Below are 22,361 nucleotides of genomic sequence, written 5' to 3' on the forward strand. Positions count from 1 at the left end.
ACGCTCCCTACCTCTTTTCTTCTTTTAGCTTTCTTTCCTTCTGGTCTCAGGGTTCTCAGTAGGACTCTTCCCCATGTGAAGCCCCCCCCCCCATTTCCCATGGCTCCGTTCCCTGTCTCTAGAGAGCAGGCTGTCTCCGTGTGGACTCAGCCCTTCCCTGTAGGTTTCCTGGGCCCTTCTGTCCTGTCTGTATCTCTGCCTATATGTGTGACTATGTATGACTCTTCCATGCAAACCTGTGTTAACTCCCCAGGATCAAAGGGTAGAATGTGGTGGAATTCTGGGACCCTCTGAGCCAAACCCAGCATCTTTCTCTGTACTCTGCCACTCATTTTTGGGATGCCGACCTGCTTTTTCTACAGGAAACAGTGTCTTCGTGCCCACTGCCCACACTCAATACATTTAGCCTTCATGTCTGCCCTGGCTGCCTCTCCAGCCTCAGCCTCCCTTCTCCTCCTGTCTCCTAACCAACCCCTTGTTCAGTGAAACGCTGCTCTCCTTTGCCCCTGGGCCTTTGCACATGCTGTATAGAATAGTGTCCCCTGTGGATGTGGGTCCGTCTTGCCTCCCCCCCCAGGGCTCAGCCTCTCTTTGTACTTTCTCTGCTCATACAGTGCTGTCTCCTACCTCAGCCCGATATCAAGACAATGTGCGTGCCCTTCCACCTTCCACCACACCTATTCCCACCTTGCAAGATTTAAAGCTCAACTGTTCCAATGGCTCGTTTACTTCAGCATCTCAGTCCCTCACCTGGCTTCAGGGATGGGGCTGTGTTGTAGATCTCTCCCCCCGTCACAGTTCCAGGTAGAGCTCTGGATAAAGGCCCAGACTTCCCAAATGTCCCCGGGTGCTCCCATGCAACCTCCAACAGGTGACTCCAATGTGTAATAGTCTTGGGCAGCAGCTGACAAGCAGGTAGACAGGATGGTTCTAATTTCAAGGTGCACCCTTATCCTTATTCAGGTCTTAACACACACACACACACACACACACACACACACACACACATCCATACAATCAGGACCCTTGAAAAGTCTACCCCAGAACTGCATTAGATGCATACAAGTCAACCAATCAGATCATTGAGATGCTAATGAAACCCAGTCAGCATCAGCTGTTCCTATCTTTACTTTCTTGACGGTCTAAGTTGGGTTTTTTGTTTGTTTGTTTGTTTTTCATTTTTTTTCTTTCATCTCTCAAGCGAAAACAGTGGAAGTTTCTAGCCTGCGTTTGCTGTTCCGTTTTTAAATCTTGTCATTGCCTGTGGTGAGGATGGATGACAAAAAGACGAGTTAATTTTATCAGCCTCCTTTGGTGGGAGTATATTGCACAGATTGTTTGCATACCTTTCACTTTCAGAAGTAATTATTCAGGCAGAAAGCATGTTTATATGCCAGAAGTTATACCCGTCTGATGGCCTGAATAATTGACTCGAGGGAAAAACAGCTTTTATTAGCCACCAATAGGTTAAAAGTCAATATAAGCCAGCCATAGCAGTTTGTAGGGTGTAAATGACAGATGGCTGATCTACCCCCATCCAGTTCACAAAATATTTACTGAGCGCTGTTTGAACAAAGCACTCAATGGGTTCTGAGCAAGGAGAAGGATTCCATCATGGGGCGTGCTGGGAACTGGTGATTCCACCTTCTTAGAATCCCTGGGGACTTTTACAACACGGAGTCTGAGCCCTACCCAGACATTCCTCCTTCCTTATTTTTGGCATGTGATTTTTAAGCCTCAAGTGTTCTTAGTAGGTGGCCAGGGTTGGAATCCACTGTTGTAATAAACAGTTCTTCACCGTGGCCTTGCTGATATTTTGAGGTAGACAATTCTTTCTCCATAGAAGCTATCCTGTATACCACATCAAGGATGTTTAGCCTTTTTCTTGAGCTTTATCCACCAGCCTTCAACTTTATCTGGCCACCATGGATGTCCTCAGACATGGCCCAGTGTCCCTGGGACACTATAGCCCTAGAAGAGGTGAGGCACGTGCTGAGATCTCCAGTTACTGCGCTCTCTTCTTCACATGCCTGTTAGTGTCGGAAGTGCCCCCGTCAGCATGTGCAGCCCATGCAGCTGTTGCATGCTAATTAGGCTTGCACACTCTAAGGACCCATTTCTGGTGGACTAGGCAAGATTAAATTGAGTGTTGAGCTTGGAGGTTTTATAAGTGAATCTAGATTTGCGCCTCTGTGAGAAAGCTGGAAGAGAGCCGATGAGCGTTCTGCAGCCATGGAGGGCAGCAGGGAGCTGGAGCTAAGACCTGGTTTGTCCTTCATTCTTCTCTATGTACCACAGTCCTCACCAACAGCCCCCCTCACGCCTCAGCCACCTTTTCTTCCGAGTCTATTTCCCTGTCTGATCCAAAGACGTGAGTTTGTCAAAGCCTCTCCTATAGCATGGTCCAGATCCCCAACACTGATTTAACAGTCTGTGCTCATCCCAGTAATGGCAGGTCCTAAGGACCTTGGGAACACTCCAATAAAGCCCTGCTGGAGTTTTACCAGCTGTGACACCTGCTGCATCTCAGGCCCGTGCGAGACGTCACAGGTGCAGAGATGAATCAGGTCCAGGGCCTGTGTTGGCCATAAAATGCACTATGGTGTTTTCTAGAAGCTTGTACAAGAAAGTAACAAAAAGCAATGCTCAGTCCAGCATTACAGTTGACTTAAGTGAAAAGAACACATCAGAAAACAATAGACCATAAAAGAAAAATCTTCCAGTAAAGAAAAAGAAAAATGGAAAAAATATATATGGCAATTTTTTTTGTCTTATTGCTTTTTTTTTTTTTTTTTTTTTTTTTTTTGGTTGTTTGTTCTGAGTCTCACATTTTTATTTTTGTCAGGGGTTTTGTTTGAAAGATAGAGAAAAAGAACATAAAGTTGGGTGGGTAGGCAGTTAGGGAGCTTCTGGGAGGAGTTGGGGGGAATACCAAGATATTAAATTTTTTTTTTTTTTTTTTTGGTTTTTCGAGACAGGGTTTCTCTGTGTAGCTTTGCGCCTTTCCTGGGACTCACTTGGTAGCCCAGGCTGGCCTCGAACTCACAGAGATCCGCCTGGCTCTGCCTCCCGAGTGCTGGGATTAAAGGCGTGCGCCACCACCGCCCGGCAAGATATTAAAATTTTAATAAATATATATAAACAAATAAAAGTTAATTGTAAACATATATGTAAGTAGCAACAATTAATGAGAAAAGAGGCCATAAATTTGAAAGAGAGAAAAGAGAGGCTTATGGGAGAGCTTAGAGGTAGGAAAGGTGGGATAATGTAATTGTGTTATAATCCCTGTGGGAGACCAGGCCCCACACTTTTTACCCCACGAACTCTTGAGGAATGAGGGATAAGGGACTTAGTTAGAAATAGAGGAGAGAGAAACAAAGAGAAAACGCAGGATGAACTCGGGTGGGACTGGAACCTTCTCCACTGGCCTAGAACTTTAGTCCAAAGGTCTATTTATAACAATGCCAAGGGGTGGAGCAAAAGACCTCCCCCTTGCTAGTTACAATCACCTGGTGCCCAAGCCCATGATCCAGTCAACCTCTTACGCAGTCCTGCTGGATACAGCCGCTAGGAAACCTAGTGGGCTCCAACAGATCTCACAAAAGAAATAATTGTAAATATAAAAGACTGGGGCACTAGGGAGGTAGATGAGTCAGCTATGTCTTCGTCCTGCAAGCATGAGAACCTGAGTTCCATATCCCAGAACCCACGTGCACAGCAGAACATGCCAGTGTGTGCCAACCATTGCAGTGCTAGGCAAGAGAAGGCAGAGATAGGAGGATCCCCGAGGAGCCAAACTGGGGAGAGACACTGTCTCAAAACCATAAATAACGTTGAGAGTGATTGAGGAAGTCAGTCAGTGTTGACCTCGACATGCACATACATGTGCACCTATAACACAAAGAAAAGGCTGGATGAATATGTAAACAGTTCCCTCTATACATAGAAGACTACCTCTACTGGGGTGTTCAGAAACAGTTTTTGTTCCTTTCTTTCAGATTTTCTGCATATTTTGGAATGGTCCCAAACAATCACACATTGCTTTTCTAATAAGAAAAAGCTTCCTTTTTAAACTCCCATGTTAAAAGGAGTTTAAATAGAAATATATTTATTTAAATATAAGGAAGTGGTTAGGTAGACCACTTGGTGGCCTTGTGATGATATATACCTTAGGGTAGAAATTAGCTCTGTGGGAGACTGGCCAGAAGGAAAAAGTGGGGCATTTATCCCAGGGCAAGCCTTTGTCCTGAGGGTGAGCAGGCATTTGCCTGGTGGGCGAGCCTTGAAGGACATCCCTGCATAAGTGTCCTAGGGATACACTGGGGGTGTGGATCAGTAAGAAGGTGCTTGCCTAACTTGCACAAGGGTTGGGTACTACATAATAATAATATTTGTAAATGGTAATAATAAATGTGTTTAGACGTTTGAACCGGTATGGCAGGATTTGACGTCCGGAGACAGAACACAGTGGGGAGAGACACGGGGCCTGGGGTTCCTTGAACCTACAGTCACAGCCTCCCCTTTCAGTGCTGTCCTCTGTGTCCCACATGTGGTGGCAGATCCAGAGGGGACCTTCCTGCTCCCCAAAGAGCAGCCTCCCGACTGCCCTCCAGCAGGAGGTAAGTCAGCGGGTGAGACAGGCCCCACCCCTGGTACTACATGCAAGGGTGCAGGTAGATGACGTGCAAGCCTTCTCCTTGGCATCTTTCCTCTGAACCATCATCTTTCAGTCGGTGATCTTGCAAGGAAGTAGGGGTGGGGGTGGGGGCACATATCTTTCTTCCGGAAGTATTTTCAGATATTTCTACCAGGAGCTGGTAGGAGGTCACTAGGGTTCTTCATAATGAGGAATGAGGTCTGTGCCTGGACATACTTTTTGTTCCTGGCATCCTAATAACAAAGAGGCAAAGGACTGGGGACGTGGCCCCGAGTAGACAAGGACATTTCTCTGAGAATGACAGCATCATCCTGTGCCTAGATTCCTCCGATTCACTGAAGCTCTTTACGCACCCCCCTGCTGCTTACTACTGCTTTTTTATAGTTGACACTGCACCACCTCATTATTGCTTAAAATAGTAATAATTAATACATTAATATTAAAAAAATGAAGGTCTCCCAGGCAGAATCAGGAGAAAGCCTGACTTATGTTGACACTCAGACTGGAAAATCATTCCTGGACCACAAATTAGGGAACCGTCATGTCTTCCTGGTATCTTAATGCTTTCAGAGTAAGGAGGCTAGCCTTGTACCTTCCAAGTTGACTGCAAGGCTTTACTACTGATGACATCATCCCTCCCACAACACACCCTTACAGAAGTAATCTGTCACCCTGGGAATCCATTTCTCATGTCCCATTCATAAGAACTGACCCATCAGTACTGAGCGATGGGAGGAAGAAAACAGAAGCAACTTCATTTGCCAAGATTTGTAAAGCATGCTGACGAGTATCTTGTTCCTCTAGGATGAGCTGTCAAAATAGTGTGCTTGCCTTTTCCTTCAGTTAAAAAAAAAAAAAAAAAAAAAAAAAAAAACACCACACATCCAAGACCCAGGGAATGAATGTTTTGCATTTATGGTCTCCAGCTTTCATTGTTATTGTGATTCTTTGTCCCTGCCTTCTTGCATGTGATAGAAACATTTGAAATCAGTGGCGGTATGTGGGCTCAGGATGCAGCTTGGAGCCATGGGCTACTGCACATTCATTGATTTCATATATATATTAGTGGTATGGAGTTTTTAATTTTTAAGATAGATAATACTTATATTTAATTATAGATAATATAATAATTTTATAAGTTTTAAAGCCATCATGTAAAAGGACAAACCGTGAGAATTCTTCCCCCCTCCTGTGTCCTCTCTTCACTCACCTCTCAGCCTGCCAGTAGACCACGCCCATCATAGGTGCAGGCACACGGTTGAGTGTCCCTTGTCTGAAATCCCTTTATGGTAACTTAGGATTCTTACAGAGTTTATAGTCTTTGTGTGTGTGTGTGTGTCAGGAGACGTTAATACAATTTGATCAAGAGGGATGCTTCATGGCTTCATGGCTTGGGGAGATGGCGCAGTGAATACAAGCACTAACTGCATAAGCAGGGCTGATTGCATAAACAGGACCCCCTGAAGTAACCCTAGTGCCATGGCAGGCAGAGATAAGCTGAACCCACTGGTGTTCACTGACCTGCTGGGTTAGCAAAATCAACTCAGGTTAGCTTCAGTGAGAGACTCTATCTCAGAGTGTTAAGGTTGAGAGTGATGGAGTAGGAAACCTGATGGCCTGATGTCTTCTTCTAACTTGTGCGTGCAGGTGCATGGACACATACACAGTTCTCTCTCTCTCTCTCTCTCTCTCTCTCTCTCTCTCACACACACACACACACACACACACACACACACACACACACGGCGGGGGGGGAGTTTGTGTGTGGTAGAGCTGCAGGGGGCTAAGAGGCCCTTGGAGCTGCTGAATTTACTGTGCTTTGGTTGCAGCTGGTCCCGTGAAGCCAAGTGAATGACATAACTCAGGGAGTCATGGCAGTGCTCAAAACATTTTGGATTTGGGTGTTCTATATTTCATATTTTCATATATTCTTACAGATTTTCAATGTGCCTAGAAGATCCTATTTTGTGCCTGTGTTTTAGATTTTTAGTTAAGGGTTTATGTTGGGTCTCTTTCCATCATACCAAAAAAAAGTACTTTTTTACCAACTTTACAGTCTTCTATCATGTTGACCTGATAGAGTCTATTAAACCAGAAATAGTTAAATATTTAGATAGCCATCAACTCTGGCAAGCCACCGTTGGTTCGTGTTACTCATCTGTCACTTTGGGCCTGGGCAAGCCTAGCTGCTGGATAAGTACTTGTGAAACCTCAAGCCATCTCCCTAATGTCACGTCATTCGACAAGCTTGTGGGGCCTTTCCTGTGAGCATGGTGGCCCTCGTTGTCCACAGGAAGGATGACGGGTGTTTTAATGACAGGAAAGCTAGATACTGACACCTCACACTGTGACAGCAGACAGAGAATTCAACTCTCTGAGGGAAATAGGGACTGCGTTCCTTCCCCAAAAAATCATACAATGGGAAGACCTTGCCTTGAAATAGGGGTAAAAAAAAAACAACCCTCGTTGGACCTGTAATCCAGCACTTGGGAAGAAGGAACTACGTAGTGAGTTTGAAATAACAACACAGGGAGGGAAGAGAAGGAGGGGGAGAGGGAGGGAGGGAGGGAGGGAGGAACCCCTGGACAAGTTGGGAATCATGAATGAACTGGGAATATAGTACACCTTCTTAGCACTTAACCATTGCAGGACCTGCCAGAGAAAGCTCTAGATACCTGTCATTCAGTCCACAGAATGTTCCAGAAGCATCTTCTGTTTGCACAGGCCACTGGAGGGGAGCATGTGCATCCAAACTCCTTCATTAAACTGAAATGAACCATTTTCTCATACTCAGCCTCTCTGTCTTCCTAGACTTCCCAGTGCTCAGAGCTTCTCAGGTTTGGAGGTTGGGGGGGGGCTCCTATTAATACTAACCGTTGGGACATCCTCAGTTTCCTGTCTTTGAGACTATAGAATAAAGCCCCAGTGTTAAAAAATCATCTGCCTCAAGTATGCACCCTGGGAAAAGGGAAGCCTCACATGTCCCCATCTGCAGTTCTGCCGGCCACATTTGAGTCTTAGTGACGATTCGAATAGCCCTGAGCACCCACACTCCTCCTAGGTCCTTTAGCTCCAGATCTCTCTTCTGCCACCGCCTGGAAGCCCGTCTACCCCTACATGGAGCTCTGCAATCACATCTCATTCAGTTCATTACCTTAGAGACACTTGGAGATCTCTCACTAGGACCTAGAAGTTGCCAGTTCAGCCTGCTGGCTAGCCCCAAAACTCCAGGGATCCACCTATTCTGTTACCACAGGGCTGGGATTACAAACATGTGCCACCAGCTTTATACGTTGGTGCTGAAAAACAAATCCAAGTCCACAGGGTTGGAGAGATGACTCAGAGGTTAGGAGCACTTGTTGCTCTTGCAGAAGACCCAAGTTCAGTTCCTGGCATCCATAGCATGGTTCACAACCATCTGTAGCTCCAAATAGGCCTCCATGGGCACTGCACACACATGGTACACATACATACATACATACATACATACATACATACATACATACGTACGTACATAAGACAAAACACTTAAACACATCTTTTAAATATATATTATGTATTTCTATTTATATATATATTAAATATACATATACATATATATACTTAGGTATATATATATATATTTTTAAATGTTTGAGCACCAAGCATTTTATCAACTGAGCTATCTCCCAGTGACCTCAATTTTTGGCAGATATAATGTAACGGGTTCTAGCTTAGGTATAGGTCCAAACTAAGGACAGACACAGACACCATAGCAGATGATTGATAAGCCAAACAAAGGGAATTCGTCACATGGCTTAACTCACAGGGTTCTGGCTCGATCACTGAGTACCCCAACATATCTCCATGTGTTTATTTTCTTGTCTTTTTTTTTTCTTTTGGTTTTTGGTTTTTTTCAAGGCAAGGTTTCTCTGTGTAACAGTCCTGGCTGTCCTGGAACTCGCTTTGTAGACCAGGCTGGTCTCAAACTCACTGAGATCCACCTGCCTCTGCCTCCCAAGTGGCATAGGCATCCAAACATTTTCTGAGTGTCCGTGTGAACCAGACTGTGTAGTACAAATGAGAGTACATTAGGTGACAGAACTGCAGTGGCCTCCCTTCTTTAACCTTAGAGTCGGGAGGAGAAGGATTTGATGTGAGGGTAGGTGGCATCAAAATTGTCACCTGTTTCCTAATCATTGCTACTAAGATAAGAGATGGCAAAGCAAAGGAACCGGGGACTGGGAAGTGTCATCTGGATTCGATCATGAAAACAGTGTTGAGAAGAAGAAGGGCTGAATAGGGAAATTGGAGCTGTTTGAGCAGGAGAAATGAAGGGTGACGCCCTGGCAAAGGTGAGATGATAGAGAAAGGAACTAGCTCCGTGGAGGGTTAGAACTGATGGCAAAACCCAAAAGCTGTATCCATAAACCATATCCCAGAGCTTGCTCTGCGGCAGGACCAGAAAGGAGGACCTAGAGAGAGACCTGAGGAACTGGGTCACAAGTGGTAGCTTGGAGGCTCTGTTGGTCAGCAGGGTAGCCCAGTGAGTGCCCAAGAGGAATACCAGGGAAGGCATGTGCCTCTGGCCCCTTCCCTTGTGTCCAGTCATAATGAGAGGAGAGCAGGGCCAATGAGGAAGTGTGAGCAAGGAGTGTCAGCAGCTGGAGAGGTTTGCCTGTGATCTCTGGTTATGCCATACACTCTTCTCTCGGTGGGGTGGCGTGGTGGCGTGGTGAGCTTCAGCTGGAGACAAGTCCTGCTTCCTAGTAAAGGCGGGCGTGGGAGGCAGGCAAGTGGTCTACCTATGTATGCTGAAACTGTCTTCTAGGTCTCATCTAGTACTGGGCAGCATTATGCAAGGACATGCTCAGTAAAGTGTATGGAACACACAGTCTTGTTCCAGGATGCTCCTGACTGACAGTTCCCGTATCCTCTGTAGGGCAGGTTTAGGTCAGGGCTCAGAGGGTCCATGGGGGGAGAAGGGGAGCTGCTTAGCTGGAAGAGGGCTAGTAAAGGGATGTGGTGTCTCTGTTAGATGTGGGAAAGCTAGGTAAAGTCTCCAGGTATAGGACAAAGAGTAGGGGGCATCAGGCCCCAACCCCTGGGAATTGCCATAAACACCCAGGTATATAATATAACAGCACCGTTTATACAGATGCCTGCCCTGGGCACACCATTTAGAAGATGTACAGCCAGCAGGTCCCATCTGCCCTACACAGCCCTAGTGGGGGCGAACATTAGAGGGTTTGGGACACCCCTGAAGCTATCTCATATTGGACAAGATACGCCGTATCTGTAATATAGCCTGTAGCTAAAGAAAGTGAGAGCAGAAAGAGGAGAGGAAGGGAGAAGGGCAGAAGAGGGGAACCATAGGCTTTAGTTTGCCTGACCCCTAAGGAGTGTTTACCTGCTGCTGGGCATGCGCTCAGAAAGCCAGTCCGCTCTGGAAAGGAAAGCAATGAATCATTTATGATTGTTTTACTTTGTATTCATTAAAGGCCTCTGCACTATTATTATCGAACCTTAATTGGCTTGGCACTCTGAACAGCCTCCTCCAGCCCCTGTTCCTCCCTCTGCGATCAGAAATTCCTGGAGCGAGCAAGCTAGCAAGCTTGCAGGAGAGGATGAGAGCAAGCCTTGCTTAGGAACAGGGGCGGCTGATCCGGGGCCCCTTGGAAGATCAAATGGAACGTGGTCACTTTTCTTTCTCCTCTCTGATCATATATTAATAAATGTATCCCATCAGGCTCTCTCGCTCTGTTCCCTGTGAGCTGCCGTCAGCTGCCTGGGATCTCTGGGCTCCCTTGGCTTCCTCAGCCACTGGGCAAGTTTTCCATCAGCTTCCTCCCATCGGGGTCTCCCAGGCACAATGGCTTCATGCATGACAGCATGCATCCTTTGTTCTGAGTGCCATGCCAGGCACTGAACCAGCCACAATATGTGGGTTACCTGATTTACTTCTTTTAATACACTTCGGTGTAATTATAACGGCATAAAGGGAAGACAAATTGGCAAGTAATTACGATGTTAATTTGGCAATGTTTTATCATATTGTAGAAGCACAATTTCCTCTCTAATTGTATTGGGGGGGACACATTTATCTACAGCACAGCTTATTGAAGTTTTCTTAAGAGTGGAAGTGAAATACACAGGAGACGGGAAATCCAGCTCTCCTCCCCATAAATATTACTTTATTTGCATGTATTTTTGCAGCTTCCTTAAAAAGCTAAGTCGTTTATTCAGGCCCAATTAATGGAATGCCATAGAATGTATAATTAGGCTGTGACGGCTTAGCTGATGGATTGCCTTGCTTGTGGAAACCAGAGACACCCCCGGTTTAAACAGCTGAACCTTCCCTTTCAGAACCTCACAGGCTGTGCATGCCTCACCACCGTCCCCCCTGAGAATGCCACCGTGGTTCCAGGAAAATGTCCCAGTCCTGGGTGCCAAGAGGCCTTCCTAACCTTCCTCTGTGTGATGTGTGTGTGCAGCCTGATCGGGGCCATGGCCCAAACGCCCTCTGTCATCATCCTCATCAGGTAAGCAGCCTGCCCACTGAGCCCCAAGTATTTGGGAGTCAGCCTGGTCCATGCCCTTCCCCCTGGCACACATGTGCAGGGCTCCTGCGTGTCAGAGCCACGTGAGTCTTGAAAGCAAGGTGAGCTGGAGTGGCAGCCAGGAACACAGCTGCTCCAGGCTAAGAGGAATCAATTAGGAGCTGTCCATCAGTCGGGACTTCACAGCACAACAAGGCAGACGTGGAAGGCCACTTTCATGGCCTCCCAGGCCTGCCTCATTAGATGCCCAAGTAAGGCAGTTCAAGGCAAAATTGAAAAGCATTCTCCACTGATCTTTTTCAGGAGGCATTGTTGGTGAAGTATAATGAAAACCATGGGTTATGGAGATGGCTCAGTGGGCAATGGTACCTTCCTCATAAGCATGGACCCAAGTTCATTCCCTAGAGCCCCTATGAACCTGGATGTAGTAGAGCTTGCCCATAATGCCCATGATAGTGAGAGGGGAGGTAGAAACTGGCAGGTCCCTGGAAACATGCAGGACAGTTAGTCTACCCTACCCAGGGAAGTTTTAGGCCAGCGAGAGACCCTGCCTCAAAACTAAAGGTGGAAAGCTCCTATGGAACAACATTCCAGCTTGTCCTCTGACCTCCACACACATGCACATACACACCCACATGGACGGACACACACACACACACACACAGAGAGAGAGAGAGAGAGAGAGAGAGAGAGAGAGAGAGAGAGAGAGAGAGAGAGAGAGAGACTAGAAAGTGGCATTAGACTAGCCAAATCCTTTTGTCAATCAGCCATATGTCTTGGATACAACATGGTCCCCCAGACTTGTTTCTGAATCTGTTACAGAGATAACAGCACTTATCCTGCCTGCCTTCTTGCCTTGATCTGGACCCTTCCAGGTCATGTGTATAAACCTCTCTAGAGACATGAGAGGTTAGATGGTGATTGCTCTTACATGAGTAAGTGGTTGCAGGGAGACACCCAGAAGTCTGTAGCCCCCTGTCTCTGGGAAGCCTGCCTGGAGGCAGATGAAGTGCCTCCAAGGAAAATCAGTGAGCAATATTCAGATCAAGTTTCATCATTCACAGGACTATTGCTACCTTGATTTGAACAAGGTACGTAGAAGAACACTGACCCATACCCTAGTGTCCATTCGAGCCCGAAGAAAGAACATATCCCACAGAAAGGCTCACCTCATTAGATGCAAAAGCAAGGCAGTTCAAGGCCAAGGCCTGGGGATGGAAATGAGGTGCTTGGAACCACTTTGGTTCCTTGTACAATACCAGCTGCTTTACCCAACTTTCCTGTTCCTCGAGCCCTCCCTACCGTGTTTTCTGGTCTTCGCTGACAACTCTCCTGAAAGGAGATTTATAGGAAACACTTGTGCTACCCAGATGGTCATTAGCAATGTTTTATGAATGTGCAGAGGCATTAAGGGTACAATAGCAAATTGCTATCTTATACTTAGGAAGTCCGACAAATTCAGACCCAGTGCTGTGGAGGGCTGTGGTCAAACAAGTCGAAACACTTTTTGCTGCTGGCATGGAAAAGCCTATCAGTCCTTTCAAAAATGCAATATGCCAGTGTAAGTCAAGAGCCATAAAAATATGCAGGCCCTTCCAGTAACCTACCCCCATTCCTGGCCGTTTATCTCAGGGAAATACCTCTCTACAAGAAAAAAGCTCAATACAGACAGATTTTTTATTACAACGTTAACTATAATGGCAGAAACACCTGAATTGAAGTAGTGAGTTAAATTATGGAACTGCGGTTCAAGGAATAATGAAAAATCTTAAGAATGTGAGAAGTGTTTATGAAATGAGCCATTGAATTTAAAACTATACATGGAAGGCGATTATATATAATATGCATATGAGCAAAATCCATCAGGTTTCACGTATGGGTTTATGGTGGCTGTATCATGAGCAGTTTATTTTTCAAGAGAAATTTCCCTGAGACTGTGTTGCAATAGTCACACACAGAAGACTCCAGAACGTCAAAGAGGGACTCTGGCCACCATTACTAGTGGCTGGTCCACTTCTTTCCCTCTGTGAGTTCCCACTAAGGCCCAGAGCCTCTAGAGTCTAGGTGGTAAAATTTTGGCTGTGGAATTTCAGCTGTTTCCGAGCATCAGCTTGATAAGCAGGTCTTATCATTTTTCAGGAAATACTGGACTCTCTTTAAATGGAACAAGAGCTCATGGTCTCAGAGACCTGTGCTGACCACATTATATCCATGAACCACGTTTTAGCTATAGGCACGTGTTCACGTTCATATGGAGAAGAGATCATACTGCATCATTGCCTTCCTTTCCCAGTCTAGTTTGCCATCACAGAAATTCTAGGCAAGAATGAGGATACCCCATGCAGGCTGAACACAGAAGATAATCACCAGCCCTAGCCTGGCCCAAATCGGTGGACTCATTCTTATGCTGACCTGCAGTTATCAACAGGGACAGTGAAGGAAGTGAGGCTGGGGAGCGGGGGCTCACTTGGTAAAGTGCTGACTTTAGAAGCATGGAAACCCCAGTTCGACTCCCAGAACCCATGTAAAAATGTCAGGCATGGTGAGGCATACTTGTAATCTCAACAGTGGGGACATGGAGACAGGAGGATCCCTGGGGGTCACTGACCAGTCAGCCAAGCCTAACTGATGCACTTCCGGCACATGAGAGATCTTGTCTCTAAGGAGATGGATGGCATTCGTAAGGATGACACCTGAAGTTGTCTTCTGGCCTCTACACACACAAACATGCACGTATATGTGTGCATTTGTGCACATGCATGCATGCACACACACATATACACACAATATATTAAAAAAAAAAAAGAATGCTGAAAAGCAGGCAGGAAAGCAGATGGTCATTTGGTCGGTTTTAAGACGCATGTCTGAGCTCTTATTTTAAATTGCTGTGTTTGGGCCCCTGTAAATATTCCCCCTTTCCTCATGAAGAAACTGGCCCAGCAAATGAATACACAGTATTCTCAAGGTCTTACAGCCAGTAAGTTAATGATACTAAGCGTGCATCCCTGTTCTTCCCGGATCTTTCGGTGACATCCTGCCTGAGCCCTCCATTTCTTCCTAACTGTGGTTCTTATGGGAACCAGCCTCTCCACAGGATATGAAGAAAGATCTTAGCACCCTCCTCACTTTGTTCCCAGTGACATGCTAGCTGAAAGGAAATCACATTGCAAGTGATAAATAGCCTAGCTCATTACACCAGCATGTTTTCTTGATAAGGAGATCTGCCTTTATTTATGTGTCTCTCAAGTTAAACCTTCAAATGAAAGTGCCAAAACTGTAGCCATGGAGCTGGAACAACACGGGGGACTTGGGGTTTGTAATGTGTGTCTTCCAAAGAGCATTCGTTCTGCCCACGGATGCAGATCTCATGACCTGGAACTGCTACCTGACTTTGTCAGCCAGAGTCCTGACCCGTTACTCAATGGAAGGCATAGCATGCTGCCTGGGGTCACTGACCTGTACCACACTCTGTAATTAACAAGAGGTGTGCATTTCCCCAAGAATACTACCTTTTTGTTCTACTGGAAATCTTAGAATTTGGAAAAGATTATACAAACTACTCTTTCATAGTCTTTTGCAAGCTACTATGACAAAATACCATAGACATGGTAGCTTATAAACAATAGGAATTTGTGTCCCATGTGTCTAGATACTAGGGAAGTTGAAGAGCCAAGCTAGGTTATCTGGTGAGGGCCACTTCTAGCACATAGATGGCAAATTCTCTTGTGTCCCAAGGTGCTGAAGAGACAAAGGGGATCTCTCTTAGGCATTCCCCTCCAAGGGCACTAATCCATTCCTGCAGGCCCCACCCTCAGGATCTGAGCCCCTCTCAAAGGTCCCACTATCACTTTAGGATTAGGCTTGAATGCAAGAATTTGGGGAAGACAAGAGTGTCCGTCTATAATATATATGCAATTTCTTTTGTTTTATGGTCACTTTTGACCCCTTATAACAAGAAGCCAGAAGCACACACACCAAAGCTCAACAGAAGTCATAGATCACTGGATGACTGCCAATAGGTTGCTGGATAAATGACCTTGGGATCATTTAGAATATTATCCTAGGCCTGGGAACATTACTCAGTCAGTTAAGTCTCTGTCACGTAAGTACAAGGACCTGAGTTTAGATCCCCAGCACCTGCATAAACACCAGGCACAATGGCCCCTGGATAAACCTAGTGATAGGGAGCAGGGATAGACAAGTCTGTGGAACTTGGCTTCAGTGAAAGACTGTCTCAAAAATAAGGTAGAGTGAAACTGAGGAAGACATCTGACATTGACTTCTGGCCTCTCTCTCTATCTCTGTCTGTTTCTCTTTCTCTCTCTTTCTCTATCTCCATCCATTCAATAGACAGGTTTACACATGATATATCAGATATTCCATTAGCAACCTTGTTCCTACCCTTTATTTTATACAGGACCAAATCCTATACCCTCCCTGAACTCTGGGTCTGGTCTCTAGTCTTCCAGCCACACTGAAATGCTCCAGCATGTGTAAGGTTCAGCCACAATGACGGGCTCCATGCCTAGCCAAGTCTTTTAAGAATTGTAGTCATGTACATCTCTCTGTTCCCTAAGAAGACATCGTGGTGACAGATATAAGAGGTGACACTCTGAATAACCCAAAGCCCATGTGTATATTGTCCAATCTCTTTTCCCTCAGAGTCCTTCACCACAAAACCACAGGTAGAGAGAGATTCCCTGAATGGTAAGTCAGAGACATTTGCCCAGCTTGCCGCCCATTGGTGCATTCCCTCAGCACAGGCTGGGTGCTAGACACCTGGGTGATAGAGCTAGGTAAGGTTGAGGTCACAAAGTTAACCACAATGCAAATAGTTCTTAGCCTTGAGGGGAGAAGGCAAGCACTGAATAAATCCTAGCTGTAAGCTTAAGAGGCAATACCCGGGAGACTGTATGATCCACTGTGTGGACCCACCTATCTGAAATCTGTCATCACTCATAAACCCGTCTCTACTCATAAACCCATCTCTACTGTTATGTAAAAATGTTACACTCTGGAGAACATGTGAGATCATTCTTAGGGACGATACATGGAAAACCCAGGGCAGGATGATTGAGCCAGTTCAAAGCAAAGCTAGTGCCTAATAGAAGAGTACAAGCTACTAAAACTCCATTCATGTACCTATGTCCCAGCTGGCCCACCTGGGATGCCAATGCACGTGGAGCTAGTGGATTTTGCAAAATGGCCTAAGGACAGCGAGGGTGTTCATGGTCCCGGCTGCTCTTCACTAATTTGCTGAGCTAGTGTCCCACATGCACACCCCCCACCCACCCATGGTGAATCTTCGTTGGAACAAACGCACATTGCTCTAAGTATAGACTTCATCCAGTCCTTCTAGCTCAAGTTATTTAAGGGGGGAAAAAACACTTAATTTCTTAACTTATCTTGACACCACAGTTGCAGTCAATTTTTAGACTTTGGGCAAGGAAAAAAAAAGAAGAAGAAAACCTATTAGTAATTTTCTAAGGTAGGATCTAATGGACAGCCACAAATAGCTCTGGGTCTCTTAATTAAAACGGAGTGATAAGAATCTTTTTCTCCCTTCCATCTCTTTTTATGTAGGACAGTCAGCCCTGAGCTCAAGTCTTACGCGCTGGGAGTTCTTTTTCTCCTCCTTCGTTTGTTGGGTACGTATTGTCTCTTTTTTCTCTCCATAATGAATTGGATGTGTATTACCAGGTGAGTGACGATTGGTAAAAATGTCCCAATTCCTGCGTTTGCCTCTTTTCTTTTTCTATAATATTTATTTATTAGTGTCCTACTTCCATTTCCTGCTGCAATGACAAAACACCCCGACACAAGCAATTTTCGGGGAGAAACGGTTTATTCTGCTTACCATTCCAGATTGAGTCCATCACTGCCAGATGTGAGGGCGGCAGGAACTTGAAGCAGCTGGTCGCATCCATAGTTCAGAGCAGAGAATACACACATGCTTATGTTCAGCTCACACATTTTCCCATCTGTGTAAGTCAACGACCCAAACTCCGTGGAATAGTGACACTCACAGTGAGTGGCTCTCTCTACTTCATATAACATAATCAAGACAGTCCCACATAGCCATGCACATGGGCCAACTTGATCCAGACAGCCCTGCATTGAGAGTCCTTTCTCAGGTGATTCTAGGTCTGTCACATTGACACATTTAAACTAACCATCACTTGAAATCGGAAAATTTGACTCCAAGTTCAGACACCACATTCTAGACCCCTCTGATTTTACGGGTGTCAAATATTACCAACTCAGGTCCTCAAGTCACCCTGAATTTTCATTAGCTAAGGAGAAAATGCAGTGGTACCAGAAGGGAGGAAAATTTTAGTGGTACAATTCAGCCCTAGGTTGCTTTCCATTGCTATAATAAACACTGTGGCTGAAAGAAACTTGGGGGAGGAAAGGGTTTATTTGGCGTACATAGATCACAATCTATCATTGAGGGAACCTGAAGGCAGGAACCGAAGCAGAGGCCATGGGTGAACACTGTTTGCTTTCTTATATGACTCATGGCCAAATGCATAGGGTGACACCACCTACAGTGTTCCGGGCTGACTCAAACCCATCAGCCATCAAGAAACTGTCCCACAGACTTGCCTACAGGTCAACCTGATAGAGACATGGTTTGCAGTTGAGGTTTCCTCTTTCCAGATGACTCTAGCTTGTGTCAAGTTGACAAGAAACTTCCCATTAAGAAGGCCCTGAGCAGCCTGAGATATGCTTTCTTTATGGGCTGCCTGATCCCATAAGAGGCCACAGACCCATCACCCTGCAGCCTTTCCAGTTTCTCCAAATGTCTTTATTTACCTTGGGTTTCCAACAGGTGGCCTGGCCCCACCCACGTCACACTTTTCTGCTCACGCCTTGCTGTTAACTTCATGAATATCTGTTTTTCAAAATCAAAATGGAAGTGATTTGAGTGAACTTTACATGGAAACTGAGGGTGGAAAGGGAGATAACTGTGGCCTGCACCTTAAGAATAAACATAAAGCTCTCACTGGAACTATGTAGTCATGGATAAAAGAGCATAAAGCTCTCACTGGAAGTATGTAGTCATGGATGGACACAAAGATCTAGCGCTAGAAAAATATGAGGTTTGCAAAAACATTTTTCCATCAGCACAAATGTCCAACAGCAGGGAAACAGTCAAAGCAGTGATGGTCTGTAATCCTGGTGGGAGCCATGTCCCCCTTTTAAGTTCTGTAAAGAAGATTATTTACAGGCTTAGAAAGGACCCATGACATGGGGAAGAGACACAGGTGGCCTACTCTCCAATATATTCAGATGATTATAAAGTATGTATAAATTTGGAAAAATATTGGGAGGATGAACATCAAAATGGTACCAGGTAGTTTTAAGTAATAAGATAATATATTTTCTAAACTGAAACTTTTGAATATTTGTACATATATATCACTTTATAATGCTGTTAATTCCTATGTAACTGATAAATGACCTAAGGGAAAATAACTCATTCTTGGTAAAGGAAACACACACCATAAGTTTCCTCCTCCATAGTCTGTGGTAATAATAGTCCCCATCAACATCCCCGTTCCCTGTGGAGCAGATCTCAGGATCCTCTACCTGATCAGTGTGTGTTGATCCACAGAGGAGGAATATAAATGGCTTCTTTGTCTTATTTCTGTTTCATAGGAAATAGAAATATATAGCTGTAGAGATGCCCCAGATGAAAAACATTAATTCATCTTTCAAATTAAAACATGTGGATGTTTCTGGGAAACTATGATAGCTTGAAAACTCCTACGACCATAGATATAATAATGCCAATTATTTCTTGTGTCATTGGAAGTGGAGGGACACGTATTATCATGTCCCCCGCCCTCCATGGTCAAGCAACTGAAAGATAGATGGACATGAATACCAGTAAGTTAGAGATTCTCTTTTTGGAAAGTGGTAGGACCATTCCACAGATATTTATGCAACAAGATGACATTTCCTGAGCACCCAGGCCATACCAAGACAAGTGACCACTGCCCTTGAGACTTTCCCCATATCAGGGCTCAAAAGAAAGTGGATATTTACCCTCATCTGTAGCATTACTATAGAGGTCCCTGCATCTCTAAACCATATGAAGGACTCTACACATGGTCTAAAACACCAGGGCTAGGGAAATGGCTTGGTCAGCAAAACACTTACCTCACAAGAATGAGGACCTGTGTTCAGATCCCCTGAGCCCACGTAAAAAGCGAGGTGCTGTGGTGCATGCCAATAATCCTGACAATGGTGACTCCAGAAATAGAAACACCAGGCTAGCACCTAGCTCAGTGGTTCTCAATCTGTAGATCATGACCGCTGTGGGGGTTAAATAACCCTTTCATAGGGGTCACCTATTAGACATCCTGCAGAACAGATATTTGCATTATGATTCATAACAGTAGCAAAAATACAGTTATGAAGTAGCAACAAAAATAATTTTATGGTTGGGGGTCACCACAACAGGAGGAACTGTATGAAAAGGCCATAGCATTAGGAAATTGAGAACCACTGACCTAGTCTATGTGGAAGAGTTCCAAGCCAATGAGAGACCTCATCTCTAACAAAATTTGGAAGGTGCCTGAGGACCAGCACCCAAGGATAGGTAGATAGATGGGCAAACCAACAAGCTAGAAAGCCTTCTTTGGAAAATGGTAGAACCATTCCATGATAGTTATGCAAGGAGCCGACATTTCCTTAGCACCTCTGGTATTCTGAGCTCCCAGGCCATAGCAAGGCACATACACAACATAGATGCAAAAACAGTACCCTTCATAATAATCTTGATAACTCCAAAACTTAAAAGAATAAGACATTTCTGAAAATTATAGAATTGAACATAAAACTGAAAACTGAGGTATCATAAGGTGATGCACTTAAGATAATCCCTGACTGCTCTGAAGCTGACTCAGAATCTTGTCTGTCTGCCTCAGGAAAAGCAGGTACTATCGGGAACAGGGATTTTTCCATTTCTGTGACCGTAAGCCAGAACAAGAGATAACTTTTATCGTTATGACCCATTACACACATGCATATGCATAGATACAGCTGAAACAAAAATTTCATGGAAAAAATACCTTTAATATGTATAACACGTTCAGATATTTTCTATTCTACTCCATGCTTTCTGAGAAGTTGGTCATGACCCAGCATATTGATGCTATGGCCCATTATGGGTCACAAATCAGTTTGGAAAACCCCCGCACTAAGAGGATATGACACTGTCTCATCTTTTAATTAAAAGGGGCTTAGCAGGAAAGTCTTGGCATCTGGCCTAATTCCATCTCCTCCAGAACCCAGTAAGATTAACGGCCATTATTGTTAATGCAAGGCCAATGAATAAATCAGATCCCATGACACTGCCAACCCTCGTGGTGCCCCATGTGGGTAATGGGAATACAATGGGACACTCAAGTTGAGTGTGACAAGATCTGAGCCTGCACTGGGACAACAGTGACTTGGGGAAGGATCACCTAACTTTTGCCTTGGGATTCAGGCATGATGTCCTGAGCAGATAAAAAGTAAGGGTTATGAAGATGTACAGGAAGAGGAAAGGGTGCTGTAGACAAAGGGACATACAGGGACAAAGCTTACAGGCTGCCAAGAACGCGGTGAGGGAAGTGGGGTGGGGGAAGGGCAACATCCCATGGGGCTGGCAAGGGTGGTGAGCTGGGAACTTGATGGAAAAGGCCTCCTGTCTCTTGGGTAGCTTTGACCTTTATCTTTAAGACAAATAGAAGTTGCTGATAGATAGGCTTTACCAAGACAGAGACAAGAGCCTCTGTGTATCTCAGAAAGGGATGCTGTCTACAGACCAAATAAGGTATAGTCAATTAGAGTTGAGAGAAGAAGGGTTTTGTATTGAGATAGTGGAGTTAAAAATTAATGAGGAAGTACCTTCATAGCTTGGTCTCTGAATTGAAGTTCAGTTGGCTCTCCACCTCTGCAAATTTTAAATAGACAATTTCAGCACATTAAAAGAAAAACAGAGTGTCCATACCGAGCATGTCCACACTGGCTTTTCATGTTGCTACTTCTTAAACAATAGTATGAGCTGCGTAATATAGTATCTACATTGTGTTGTGTACCTCAGACAGTCAAGGAATGGTTCAAAGTGTGCAGGAAGATGGGTTGGCATTCCAGGTGTTCACATAGGCAGATGACCCAAGGGGCGGGTGAGGAGAGGCGTGGACCGTGGCCGGGCTGTCCTAGGATGAAAACACCTAGGACCTATATCTGCATCATATATTCTACATATCAACTTTTATTAGTTTTCATTTAAGTAGCAACATGTAGCCAGTGGCTGCCATGCTCAACAGGGATGTATAAGGACAAGACATTGATCTATCAGGGCAGAAGGAAGTAGCATGTAAGAAGACATTGGGCCATGAGCAGGGTAGAGAAAAATGGCAGGATCCAGACGTGAAGATAACATTGGTTTCCTGTGTTACTTTAGATACTAATGGAGAAGAGCTGACAGGCAGAGCAGGAACCTCTGCTCTGTGGGCTGAGAACCTCCCTAGTAGCCCTAGGGCAGAAACAAGATTGTAGTTGGTGGTATCAATGGTAGATGAGGTGCAAGGAGAGCAGGGTAAGAAAAGTGAGGATGGTAGGTTCCAGGGATGTAGCTCGATTGTTAGAATGCTTGCCTAGCATGCATGACGCTCTGGCTTTGATCTCTAGCACCGTATAAAGCTAGGCATGATGTTGTAGTCCCAGAAAGAGGAAGGTAAGGACAGGAGGATCAGAAGTTCAAGGTCATCCACGGCTTCCTAGCAAACCTGGGCTGCACGAAACCATCTTAAAAAACAAAAATGAGGCTAGTAGCCAAGTGAAACTAACATGATTGATGGTAACACCTGGGCTGGATAAAGAAGAGGTAAAATGGGAGCCCACAGAAAGTGGAATAGTAAGAACTTGGTGGAATGGGACTATAGGAACGGTGGCCCAAGCTGCTGTATCTGACTTTAAGATCTCAGGTGGAGCGGTGCCGAGACATGACAGGACCCGAGGCATGGCTGACTAGACAGAAACAGGGTGAACTGCCTCAGCACTGCGAGCAAGTTAAAAGGCCAGAGTATGGTAACACATGTCCAGTCCATGTCATCCAGGCCAGTGGCTAAAATGGAGCAGCAAAGGAGGGGCCACAGAGCTGGAGACGG

At 45.1% G+C, this 22,361-nt stretch overlaps 1 protein-coding gene across 2 annotated transcripts in view; it reads left to right on the forward strand.

Moving 5' to 3' along the window:
- Slco3a1 (solute carrier organic anion transporter family member 3A1) overlaps positions 1 to 22,361 on the forward strand; it is a 289,209-nt gene that overhangs the window by 250,421 nt on the left and 16,427 nt on the right. For both annotated transcript variants that reach the window (XM_028893279.2, XM_028893281.1), the window contains exons 8-9: positions 11,003 to 11,178; positions 16,780 to 16,844. In XM_028893279.2, coding sequence (XP_028749112.1) covers positions 11,003 to 11,178; positions 16,780 to 16,844 — 241 coding nt within the window. The remainder of the gene's footprint in view (positions 1 to 11,002; positions 11,179 to 16,779; positions 16,845 to 22,361) is intronic.

The sequence above is a fragment of the Peromyscus leucopus genome, chromosome 1 (assembly GCF_004664715.2).
Source record: "Peromyscus leucopus breed LL Stock chromosome 1, UCI_PerLeu_2.1, whole genome shotgun sequence".
Taxonomy (NCBI): domain Eukaryota; kingdom Metazoa; phylum Chordata; class Mammalia; order Rodentia; family Cricetidae; genus Peromyscus; species Peromyscus leucopus.